At 38.8% G+C, this 13,003-nt stretch overlaps 1 protein-coding gene across 1 annotated transcript in view; it reads left to right on the forward strand.

The window, feature by feature from the left end:
- GDF10 (growth differentiation factor 10) overlaps positions 1–12,520 on the forward strand; it is a gene marked incomplete at its 5' end in the record, with an annotated part of 12,999 nt that extends 479 nt beyond the window's left edge. Inside the window, 2 exons of the mRNA XM_010135125.1 lie at positions 5,271–6,178; positions 11,503–12,520. Coding sequence (XP_010133427.1) covers positions 5,271–6,178; positions 11,503–11,694 — 1,100 coding nt within the window. The remainder of the gene's footprint in view (positions 1–5,270; positions 6,179–11,502) is intronic.
- Between the last annotated feature and the right edge of the window lie 483 nt (positions 12,521–13,003).

The raw sequence follows: 13,003 nt of genomic DNA on the forward strand, positions 1-13,003 counted from the left end.
CCGTCAGTATCTGCAACAAGGTATGTCCCTTCAGAAAACTTCCGTTGCTGTGGATGCAAACCTATTGGGAACAGAAAGGCTGTTCCCAGCGCACATCGCACCGGGTCCAAAGTTCTTTTCAGAGATACTTGGAGCATAAAACTAGTAGAGAGTGCTCCAGCCGCAGGTCCTCTGCTCCGGCTCTTCTCGCCGGCTCACAAGTTTCCGTGAGAAAGAGTGCCGCCTGCGGGACCGCCTGCAACTGCTCTGGATCTGAAATGCGTTGCAGTGCCTGAACCTGAGAAGACAGATGCCTGACCTCCCTCTCCCCAGCTTTACTTGGCTTCATTATGAGGGTGGAAGAGCATGTACGCTGTCAAAACTACACTTGCATTATCCCCGTCTTACTTCAAAATGGTAAAGACAAGCTCTGTGTAGTTAATACTCTTTAATTTGCCAAGTAAACCTAAGCTGTCTTTTCTGGAAAAAGTCTTCCTTCTGTGGTTGACTCTCGCAGAGTATAACTAAGGACTTAACTCTTCAAATAAAAACTATATCTGTTTCTAGAATATAATCTTTGTTACATTGCAAAAAAAATTCAATTGTTTTATAGGCACATCTGACACATTAATTAAGTTAGCTTTTGTGAGTTCCAATCTAGTTCTCCTACATTTAAGTCTCACATGTAGAATGCAACACAGCATACCATGTTTCAGAGAACAGTTACTATAATATTGCACAACAATTCATGTTCTCTAGTGCACTACCTGACTTAATTTCTCTCCTACGTCAAATGTGGTATTTAAAAGTAATCATATTCAAGGAGGAGGAGACCCATGGAAGGGTAAGCAGCTAATGAAAATTACTAGAAGTCTAGGAGTTAGGATGTAAAGCAATTGTAGACATTGGGGAGATAAAGAAGCTGTCATGCTCTAGATGATTAGCTAGCAGCTGCTAACTGACAAGGAGCTGGGAAGGAACTTCCCCTGTGGATGGTTATTCCACAGTCTCCTGCTATCCCATTTTTCTGCGAACTGAGCAGCTGACACTGGCTGCTATCCAAGTAAGGTCCTGGACCACAAGAGTGATTTGGGAAGAAGTGCAAGAATTGCACTATATTCTTTTTTCTTCATTTTTCTAATTAATCTGTTGAACAAGTTACTTGTGTGCAAGTGGTTTAAAGCACTAAAATAGCAGCATTTTCTACCCACAGATAGACTCTGCTGACCAGTTACGAATCAATATTATTTTGCTCACTGAAACCAAGGTAGAGATGGCTGGAAGTAACTTGTCTTTCCATGTGATGGAAATAAAGCACACCTATATCCAAACTCTGAGCTCCTGTGTCCCATCTTCCTCCACTGGATCCCATGTCTTCCCCAGTAACGTGGCATGAAAGCAGAAGCTCCTCTGCAATGTTCCTTTGGTATGCAATAAATTATATTACTTTGTAATTCATCAACCTAGTGATGAACGTTCTGAAATGAACCATAAATAACAGGAGAGGGGGAGAAGAACTTTATCTGGCAGTGTGCTTTTTATCTCCTCCAAGAAATTCTAGTGTTTTCTTCTGAAAGGAGAAATTGGCAAATTTTTCTAACAAGATGTGGAATGTCTGATCTTTATAAGATACAGGTGATAATTCTGATCCTACTGAGATAAGCAAAACAGACTACACCTACAATAATTTCCTTTTCATTATCCCAAGCAATAGACTACTTTTTTTTTTTTTAAGCATGTACCTCTCAGAAAATCTATTCCTAAGCTGCAGCTTAAAGCTGTTTGTTAGGGGACTCTCAAGTATCAGTGTTAGTTACAGTTGTCAAGATGAGGGCTCCAGAGGTGCAAAATATCAGTCCAGACTTAGTTTGCTCCTTTGCCATACACATTACTGAGGTCTCCTCAACTACATGGTTGTATTGCCATCCTATACATCCCTTACAAGGTACAGATGGTGTTGACTGGGTTACTGAATATGTAATATTTCTCCATATTCAATGTGATGCACTTGTTTTATATATGCATCTGCTATTTGCATGTTCCAAATACAGCTTCTTCATTTCCTCTAGCAGTACTTGCTGCTTCAGGAAGAATCCTTCACAAACATCTGATCAACTCCTCTCAGCTCACCTCTATGTGTGTTCGCAAGAACTCATTATTTCTCTAATAAGGAGCTGAGAGACAGTCCAGGAACTAATTTCTCAAGTTTCTTCCCTCTTTAGCTGCTTTCCGGTTTACAGGTAACTTTGTAGTTTTACAAAACAGCACAAATTGACTAAAGTCAGTTACACAGTCAAGTTGTAAGTGGTTTGTAACCAGATGCGAAATAGTAAGTTATTGTCTGACTTCACCTCGGTTGCTGAGGTTGGGGGGAACTAGTCGTCTTGCTTCATGGCAGCAATCTGTTGCCTAAGCCATGAAATTTCCCCATAAATTGACTCCTGCAGCTCAGGCTTGTTCCCTGTTCCCATCCATCCTCCGTGCTAAATGAAGCAAAGGCCTTGGTGAATAGTTGAAAATAGCAGCTATTTAATTAAGCCTGTATCAGAATGCATATGTGCAAGAAAACCAAGGATTATCCAGGAAACTGTACTTCTGGCCTCTAGAACCTTGCTTTAACATATTTCATAGCTTAAAATATTTTAAATGAGGTAGGTTCTCTCATATTTCTTTCTCACAAATGTGTTATCAGAAATACCACATAAATCTGTTTTGCTAATCTTCGCTAACTGCAATGCAACACTCTAATATGTGCATTATGTACCAAAGGCTAATATTTTTTCCTTGGCCACTTGCCTCTTTTTTTTTCTCTGCAAATCTCTTGCATATCTCCTCTACCCATCTTGCCTGTATTCCTAACTTGAAACTGTCTACAGTGATCAGAGGTAGATACAATCAGTAAAATATTGACAGTTTTAAGGTACACAGCTAGTACAGTCCAACTCAGAGTAGACCAGGAAAATGTAACAGTGCTTGGCTGACAGGCTGGTAAAAGCCTGAGCAATCTGATGCAACCCGATAAATAAGCCCTATTCCAAACTCCTCAATTGCTAAAAAGCCTGTACTTCCTGGCTTCTGGCTATTCAGCAGCTGCAGATTCACAGATTCTCACTCTGTTTTACAAAAAATTTTGGCTTTTGAAGGGTTTGTTTCACTCCGGAGAGGAGAATTAATTGAAATGACTGAAACTCCTTTTCTCTGAGCTATCATTACAAGTTACCTCCCATCTGAAACCCTGGGACTCTGGTGTTTGAATTGCCTTTATCCCAACAATGCATATGCTTCGTAGGCAAATCTATAGAACTCATGGTGCTAGGAGCATTCTGCTACTAAAAGAAAATACTAAAAATTTCAACTGAACACAGTTCCAGGTGGGTAGAGACAGTGGATAGGATTCTTTTTAAAAAATATGCCTTCTGAAATGGACAAATACTAATTACAGCCTGGTGTTCTAAAGGATGCTACAATTATTCTCTTCCTTGGTCTGAAAACAGGCTGGCAGCCTTGTGAAGTTTCCATGCTTCAAATTAAATAGAATCTAAACTCTTAAGTCTTTTTCACAGTACGAGCACCTATGCCTAGTGTTGATTAAAAGTTTACTCATAGGAATCCTGTCCTGAACTGGCAGAAACAAGTAGGTTCCCATCACAGCGTACTGTTTCTCCCAGCCTCTCTGCCACCTGTGAAACCATTACGTGGGCATCAGCACAAACTGTTCCACCTCACTGCATCAGAAAAAAAATACGGATGGTGTAGATGGAAATTGCGTACTTGAACATTTGTACTTCCAGACTGTCCATGCAGGCCTGGGGTTAATTTAATGAACATCCTAACCTGCTGTGGTAAGAGTCCAAATGATGGTTCTATCCAGCGTGAACTGGCAGACAGTGAGAACAAATTTAGTGAGACGTAACACTGTTAATTTCCCTCATTCATATGAAACTGTGTTTAAAAGGAAGAACATTCTGACAGGTGGTAGTTAACAGCCTTTCTGTGTTGCCAAAATTTCTGTGGCTCATCATCCACAGCGCGTTGAAAAAGAAAACTAAGTGTTTCTGGGAAGACTGGCTGTTGGGTTTGGATGGGGGTTTTTTTATTATTTGTTTCATGGTTTGTTGGTTTTGTTTTCTCTCTGTTGCCAGAGAATTTCCAGGTATGTCAACAAGGGCCACGAGAGGGTTTGTCCACTTGGGTTAACTAAAGATACAAAATTACCCACTGTGGTCCTTCGATGCATTCTAAGAACCAGTCTGAGCTTGGGACAACAGGAATCACGTCTTGGTTCTGCCACCACTTTCCCATATACTCTTGAGCTATTTTAAAAGAAAAATTCAAACCAACTACTTTTCACAACAATAGACTGTGAAGGCATGAGCTTTTGATTCTGGGATTACATTTTACTAAGAGAGGTTTCTACTGTTTAAATAAACGTGGGGTTAACAGTTATTAGTGCAAAATTGCTCATCTTCCTTGAGAGGAGGGTAGACATGTAACCTCAGTACAAATTGTTCAGCTAGCTAAAAATGGACTTTGAGTTTTAAGAGTCAGTTCCTGTTCAAGTATTTGTCACTAACTTAAAGCAGATCAAAATACACCAAGAAGTTTTCACAGCGCTTTAAACAAAGCATGATGTGTGCTGGAAAGGAGGACTCATAAGAGTAATGGCCCCCAAAATGTGTCACATTGCTTACTTCCAGCCCCCTTGTGAAGTATCTCTTGTGTGCTATTTATGGATGATGAATTTCATAACGCTGTTGCCTGCACAGTTAGCACTCAGAGATGTTTCACGAATCTGCAGTCAGATTTAGCTTTAGTTTAGACCATTTAGTTTAGACCACCAATTAGAATATTAACTATAAGCCTGATTTTCAGCTGGTATACTGAGTAAGATACCGTTCTGAGCTCTGCCACGGGCAAATTTGATAGCTTCTCCAAGCCTGACTTTGTTATAAATGAAATAGAAGCAAGGATTGCTTTTCTTGCCTGCCTGGAATGAAAGGCAGTCTGAAACTGAAAATCTCTGGGAAGAGTTTCATCCCTCATGTGGACAAAAGGTGCCAAGTGTTTTGGACAGTCCTGGTGTTATTTAATATTGCCATTAAATATTGTGAAGGCTTTTTCCTCCTCTTATTCACCATGCCTTTAAGCTGAAATCACAAGCTCACTGTACTAACTGATTTGAAGTCAGTAAGTGAAAAGAAAACTTAGTTAATTCACTTACACAGGTACAAAGGTTTGTTTACCTTTTGTGGTCTGAAATATTTGTCCATGTTTTCCATGCTCTCTTGCAGAATTCTTAGCCCAGAAGCTCTTGTACTGCTTCAACCTGACATCCATGCAGGATTCAGAGATGATCCTTACTGCTACTTTTCATTTCTATGCTGACAAACGCCCTCGGCACCGGGAATTGTCTTGTAAGCGGTCCAAGAACTCATCCTGCCGCCTCCTTCACCTGCCTCCAATTCTGCAGCTCAGCGTCAACTTCCAAAGCATTCACCAGAATTCTGCTTATGGACTAGTGAAAGGGAACATCACTGTGTTTCTTCAGAGGCGAGGTGCTTGGCATGCCAAAGACATTTCACACATCATAAAAGAATCAAAACGGACTGGAGAGCTCGTTCTCTGTGCTGAGCTTGATTCTGGGGAGAAACACCAGGGCTTCCCTGAACAGGTCACCAGTCATTTACCTTATATACTAGTTTATGCCAATGATCTCGCAATCTCTGAACCTAACAGTGTGGCAGTCACCCTACAACGTTATGATCCTTTCCCTTCCAATGATGGGGACCCAAATCTATTCCCTAATGCTTCTACTGATACCCGAGTGAGGAGGGATACATACTTCTCCAGCTCTATTCAAAACAATGAGTTGCCAGAAGTAGATTATAACAATAAAAAATTCAACAAACATGACACATGGGAGAACGCCTACAAGTCATTGAAACCAAAAGTCTCACGCAAAGACCGAAGGAGAAAAGGGCTAGAAAGTACAGAAATGCTTACAAAGTCTCAGGTACTAAATTTTGATGAAAAAACAATGAAGAAAGCAAGACGAAAACAATGGAATGAGCCAAGGATTTGTTCTAGAAGATACATGAAAGTTGACTTTGCTGATATTGGCTGGAATGAATGGATCATATCTCCCAAATCATTTGATGCTTACTACTGTGCAGGGGCATGTGAATTTCCAATGCCCAAGGTAGCGTGCCTTTTTGTTATTGTTAGTTTGCAAACAGTAGATCTACTATGCAATTACTCTTCAGTTAGATTTTCCTTTAGATTTTTACCTTTCTCACTGTGTTCTGTTGCCTTGGTTCAGCCTAAATAATTTAAGCAATATATAATTTCCATGAACTTATTCATCAGAGCACAAAAAGAGTCCAAGCTATCTTTAAATGTAATCTGAAGAATAAGAAAAATCTCAGGTTTATCTTAGTTTATCTTGTATCTTGAAACCGCAACATAAAGACGTATGCAGCTTATTAAGTACAATTACGCACACTAAATCCTCAAACTACTCTGTTGTCGTAGCAGAAATATGAAATATTATATGCTAATAATAAAACAAGCTACTTTCTGAATTCCACTGGTAATACCTTAGGAGAATAAGACAGAGTAGTCACACTGGAGTTTTTTTAAACTTTAAGAAACTGTTTGTCACTTTGAAAGTGGGAATGTTGGTTAAGCTGATACTTGTGACTCAAAATTCTCTGTTGCTTTTTAAATTTACTGAATTTTTTAAATTATGATAACCCTGATGGCGAAAAAAAAGTTGATTTACCTGATGTGGCTGGCAATGCCATACAGCTGTCTGTAACAGTCTAAATTTCTCCTACAGAAGTAGTGTGAAAGTTGCTAATAGGCAAGCATGAACTCATGCTCCAATGGAATTTTTATTTGGCACACTCCCACTCACTTGTTCTATGGCAAGAAGTAGAAATTTTGGCAATCCTATGCAGCACAAGAATTATTGGCATTTTATCGGGGGAGGCGAGGATTTGAAGCACTGCATAATCTGCATGTTTAGAAACTGTAATTATTTTGCAATTCTACCTACAACTGGCCTAATTATTTATGCTACTGAAATTTTTGCATGTGGCCACTTGGCACATAAGTAATCGATGGTGTTTTACAGCAGAGAATATCAATGCTTTGAGCCAGATTGATGTACGTTTGTGTTGAAGTAAGTAGTAGTATGATTTCAGGAAGAGTAGATATGCAGGCTAGTTTAAGACCAGGAGCAGTGGAAATCCAGATATCACAGGAGGGTGTACAAATCTGACTCCACATTCTTGTGAAGCTGGCCAATGCTGAACCATATATACATAAATTGATACATGGTCTGGTAAAAATTAAAGCTTCCACAGGCTCACATACAACCTCACTTTTTTGTTTTAGTATGAAGAGATCATGTAACACAATCACCATCTAACTTATTCAAAACAAAACACAGCCTGGGAATATGGGTCCTCTGAAAGACCCACAGTCTAATGCACCATTCATACATACAAAAGGAAAAAAAAAAAGATACATCTGGTTTCTTGTGAGCAAAACAGCATGACACAAAAGCTGACAGAACCAAAAGAGAGTGGATCCTTTTCTAGCTGTAAGAGTTAAATAAGCTGTTATTGCTCGTTTACTGAATGTCTTATCTAGAAATACTACTTGCTATATAATAAAAATTCCCTTGTAAATGAAAAACCCTCACTGTAGTTCTCATTTTGATATTCTTTTTCTCGATAAAATAATGATGTGGGTGCACTAGCATCTTGACTGAAAAAAAAAAAAAAAAAAAAAAAAAAAAAAAAAAAAAAAAAAAAAAAAAAAAAAAAAAAAACAAATAAAAAAAAAGCCAAAACAAAGAAACTGAAAACTAATTCACAGACACATAGATTAGAGGGTTTGGGGTTTTTCCACAATCTTTGATTTGGAAGAGGTCTATTTTTTGTTAGCTTTGTATTTTTAAGAAGGGGGAAAAAAAGAAGGCAGATTCACAGTTGTAACTTTTTAAATGACTGTTTCCAAATGAAAAGAGATAACTAGTACATCAGCATGAATCTTCGTTGCTAAAGAATTGATAAATATTATGGATGCAGGAATAGCTTTTCTTCTTGCATGTATACCCTAAATCAGGAAAGCATCCATTATGGTCTTGGCACACCTAAGGCAAAGACTAGATTAAGGCTATTCCCGAAGACTTGGACTACACTAGTCAACCTGTGACGAACAACAAACACCTTATTTCCAAGGTACTCTTTTAGAACTGTGGAGATAGAATTATACTTATGTATCTGGCATGTTGAGACTCATCACGTGGTATGATTTTTTTTTTTTTTTTACAGTATCAGTACATCACTCTATCGGTACATCTACTTTAATAACTGCAAATCTTGGTCTAGATATAACACAGCTCTGGTATAAATCTTGTCATAGCAAGTTTACCTCCCTCACAGCTGAAGGTCTAATGCCCTTAACTGTGTGGGGTAAGACTGCCTTATGTGGTTAATAACGACTGGCTGCACACTACATTTGCCAAAAAAATGCTAGTCCTATGTGTGGCAGTAGTAGGTGGGAACATACCCTTTCCCTAGTCTACAGGAATTAAAATTCTCTTGATTTCAACCTTGTAAGTGTATCAGTTCATGAGATTCATTTTGAGAGTTGAATTCAAACCTGAAAACAAAACTTTCCTGAAGCTAAGAAGTATTGCTTATTAAGATGGGGGGGGGGGGGGGGGGGGATATGGTATTTTTTTGGGGGGAAAATTAATGATAGAACAGACTTTAAAAGGGGTGTAAGCCAGGCAGAAGGGGAGAGTCTAAAGTGTTTCAAACCTGCTGTTCAATTGCATTTTGGCTACATCATCATCCTTATATTTTCTGAGGCCCAAAATGTTCCTGAGCTAGGATTATTAAGGAAGAGGAGAACTTGGCCTGCTGTATAGATCTTAGTAGCAAGTATTTAAAACATTAGCACTTCCTTGGTGCCACCACTACTAGGCATTCAACTTGTTATTTCAAGCTTCCACTTTAGCACATCAGTACAAAGGCTAATGTGAAGCCTAGTCCATGATCACTGAACGCTTGTGCCAGGTTTCCAGAAGGGCTGGAAAATTTGAAGTCTGCCTGGACGTGGGATGGGTGTGCTGCCTAGCTCTGCTGTGGATGTTGGGCTCAGGCAGCCAGATTCTGCAGAGCAATAGTCCAAAGTAAGCATTTTTCTCTGTAAGCATTTTGTGCATAGTGTGTACTCTTGCAGGGATTAGAAACCTAATTAGTGCTGCTGTCTTGGTAGACAGCTGCTCATGCGAGACTTTGCTCACATCTATTTGTTCCTTGCAGATATTAGAGACTGCACAGCTAGAGAAGATCCTAGCAGGATCTTCTGCAGGTTCATATAACCAGGAATCCTGTAAGTCATTAAGTGGCACGGAGGGCAATGATGGCTATCCACTGCATGGGTCAACAAATTCTGTTTCAAAAGCACATTAGGTTCTGTGGCTGTTTCAAATAACAATACAAAATAATAAAGTGTTCTAGGAACACTTTAGGAGCTTTTTCATAAAGGTTAAAGTAAGAATTTGATTCTAGAAGCTCTAGGGTTTTTTAAGCTCTAAACTCTGCAGTTGCTTAAACACATGAAAGCTACTTCTGTCTCTCTCTTGCTGTCCAGGTTTGCTGATACGGACAATGTGGGCAGAGGCTTATTTGTACTTCACATAGCTACTGTAAGATTAATTCACTGTTGCTTGGCTGTGGACAACTTTGAAATCTAAAGATGAAGGGTGGAATGAGAGAGCAAGCTGTTGCTAATTAAGCCAGCACACGCTCATGACAGAAAGGCACTTTTCAGGTTTGGTCATTTGTTGGGACTTAGCTACAGAGATGCTGTCTTGAAACCCTGAAGGATCAAGGACAGATTTCACAGTTCCTCCTTGTAAATCTTGTAATGGCTCAAATGAGCTTGCTCTAGTTAAGGAACATTTGAAAGCCTTAACAGCAATTAAGGTTTGGATCTGATTTGCTATCTTACACTTAAAAGCAAATGTATCAAAACTGAAATATCCTTAAAAATAGCCACTTTGTTATATCCATGGACTACATAACTTTTCATATTGAAATGAAAACTCATGTTTTGCATATACTCAATTACTATTTGAAAAATAGTAGAGATAGTGGAGACATTAATTCTTCTCACTTGAAGTATCTGCTTCCCTGTGGAGGTGTGCAAAGTCCCTGTTTGTTGTCCCACAGATGTCATTTTCCGCTAGACATACAGCTATGTACCAATAACAATGAAACATTTCACGTGCCACATATACCAGATCTATGCAGGAAACTCGTGAAACTATTGAAAAACGCCTGATATGACTAACACATTTTTCCTATTGTTACTGTACTCATTTGCTGAGACAGTATTCAAGCATGACACTGAACAGGAGTCACTGCCCTTCAGCCTCAGTGGTGGGTTGCATGCCACACTATTGCCTCACGTAACCAGAGCACATGCATTCCATGCTGTGCTGAGGCAATACCAAAGAAAGGCTGTCGCTCTGTCACCAGCAAACCTGTGCTTGACTGTGTGTACCTCAAGCAACAGACGTGGTGAAAACTGTTTAGTATTATTCAGTTGCTCAGACTACAAGGGTCAAATGTAGCTTGAATAAAGGCTAAATGTGAATAATGAATGTGAATAAAGGCTAAAAAAAAAGTTACCTTTAACTACTAAACAGCATATTACATATCTTTTATTTACATAAGATTTTCCTTTTCTTATTCTCACTGCTGTTACACCTAATGGCTGCCTCCTCTTCTCAAATATATTTTCTTGTGTTGTTTACTGCATCCAAATACCAACAGTAGAAATAAAATTGTGGCTTAGTACCCTGAACAGTATATAGATGTAAGGCTGCTGTGAAACCTCACCTCATACTTTTCCTGCCCTCCCAACCATCTGTTTTTTTCTTCCATTTTGAGGGTAGCTCAGGGGCACAAGGAAGGTAGAAGGAAGCAGACAAAGACTACAGGTATGAAGTCATGTGGTTATGATCAGAAAGGCTCTGTCAGGTTGTCTGACTATTCTAGACTAATTCCCCCCTGTGGACACTACTTCTGGAGCACTCTGCTCTTTTAAAAGAGAGTAATTACTCCAGGAAAAAGTAACTAATTCCACGTTAGCATACATGAGGAGAAATACTACTGGAACATAGAGAGAATTATTTTGGAAATATTTTCTGTAGCCACTTTTCCAAGTCAGACAAGAGGTTAAGAAAACATCTTATGACTGAGAAGTGTGCCCCACCTTCATCCTTTTCTCCTGCATGCCTGCCTCCAGCATCTAATAGGTGCAGCTAGGGACATTCTTTCTTCAGGCTACTGACAGCTGGTTGTGCCACCAGTGCCCTCCTCTGGTATTTACGAAGTCAGCATAAGTAACACAAAGTATTTTCCTGTGCGGAAAAGCTGGAGGTGGGAAAGTGACTGCTCATAAATGAAGCAATAACTGTTTCCTTCTCTGTTCCAGGTTGTTCGGCCATCAAATCATGCTACAATCCAGAGCATCGTAAAAGCAGTAGGAATCATTCCCGGCATCCCAGAACCCTGCTGTGTTCCTGACAAAATGAGCTCACTCAGTGTCCTGTTCTTAGATGAGAACAAAAATGTTGTTTTAAAGGTATATCCCAATATGTCGGTTGAAACTTGCTCCTGCCGATAAGTTCATACAAACACATCTTTAATGAGACCCACACATCCTGCCTGACTACACTGGGAAAGTTGTAAATGGGAAATGAATCCACTTATGTGGATGAATGAATGCAAGCCTACAATTCCTCTACAGAACGCACTTGGAGAGACTAAAACAATATACATGAACACCTGGAAGGATACATATTATTGTCATCGTGTGTCTTTCACATTCATCTTCCAGGAATCCAATACTTTTACAAATATCTTCCTAACCCACCTAGCCAAATATCTGGCGTTTAGTGAGAAATTTAAGTGTAAAGTTTTCCATAATCAAAGGACTAAAATAAGTTTTTATATGCTATTTTTCTGACTATTTTGTCTCTTCAGTTAACCAGGAAGACGGGAAGTGAACTTGGAAAGGCAGGCTTATTTTAGAGTATCACTTTTGTACACAAATCAAAACTTTTTGCCTAAAACACTCATACTCTTAAACTGCATATTTATACTGAAAAATGCTGTAATAAAGAGCTTAAAATGTATATTTTCTTCAGGTTGCAAGTATAGTGCAATGCATAAGCTTTCATGTAAACAGTATGTTAATACAGCCATTTTTGGTTACCCTTCCCTAATGTTCTACAAAAGACGTATGTAATATCCCACTCTTCTGGTTTGCTCGATAATTTCAGGTTGTTAAACATATCCTCTGAGTAACACGTACTATATAGTAATATGTTGAAATACTAAAAATAAAATAACCGAGATTTATATTTTTGTAAATTATACTCTATATTCTCTAGATTGTTACATGCTTTTAACAAAAGCTAATAAATTAAAGGTACAGTAGTATCTAAAAATAGCTGAATTGTCTTTCTATAAATGCACTCTGTTACATTCTGCTAATTAGATGGAAACATGTAAATACATGTTAAGCTTGTTATAATGCACCTCAATAGATTAAAGACAAAGGGGAATACTATGATCACCTAGACTGACCTCCTGCACAGCACATATCAAAGAACCTTGCTCAGTAGTTTCTGCACTATGTATTATGGACCTTCTGTTTTGAGCTTGGAGACATCTTTGAAAAACATGCATAAATTTGGCTTTAAGGAGTTCATGTAATAGAATATCTCTACTGGAGTACAAGTAGTTGTTCCAAAGGTTAGTACTCTTTGTTCATATGCAGTGGCTTAATCCTAGTCTGAATTTGCTGAGCTTTAGCTTCAGTTCACTGAATCTTACTGTAACCTATTTTATTAGATCCCTTTTATCTATTATCCAAAATACTTCCACTGTGTATTTTTAGTATACAGAGCAGGGTCAAATTACATTTTGGC

Source organism: Buceros rhinoceros, unplaced genomic scaffold, assembly GCF_000710305.1.
Source record: "Buceros rhinoceros silvestris isolate BGI_N320 unplaced genomic scaffold, ASM71030v1 scaffold19754, whole genome shotgun sequence".
In the NCBI taxonomy this organism is placed as follows: Eukaryota; Metazoa; Chordata; class Aves; order Bucerotiformes; family Bucerotidae; genus Buceros; species Buceros rhinoceros.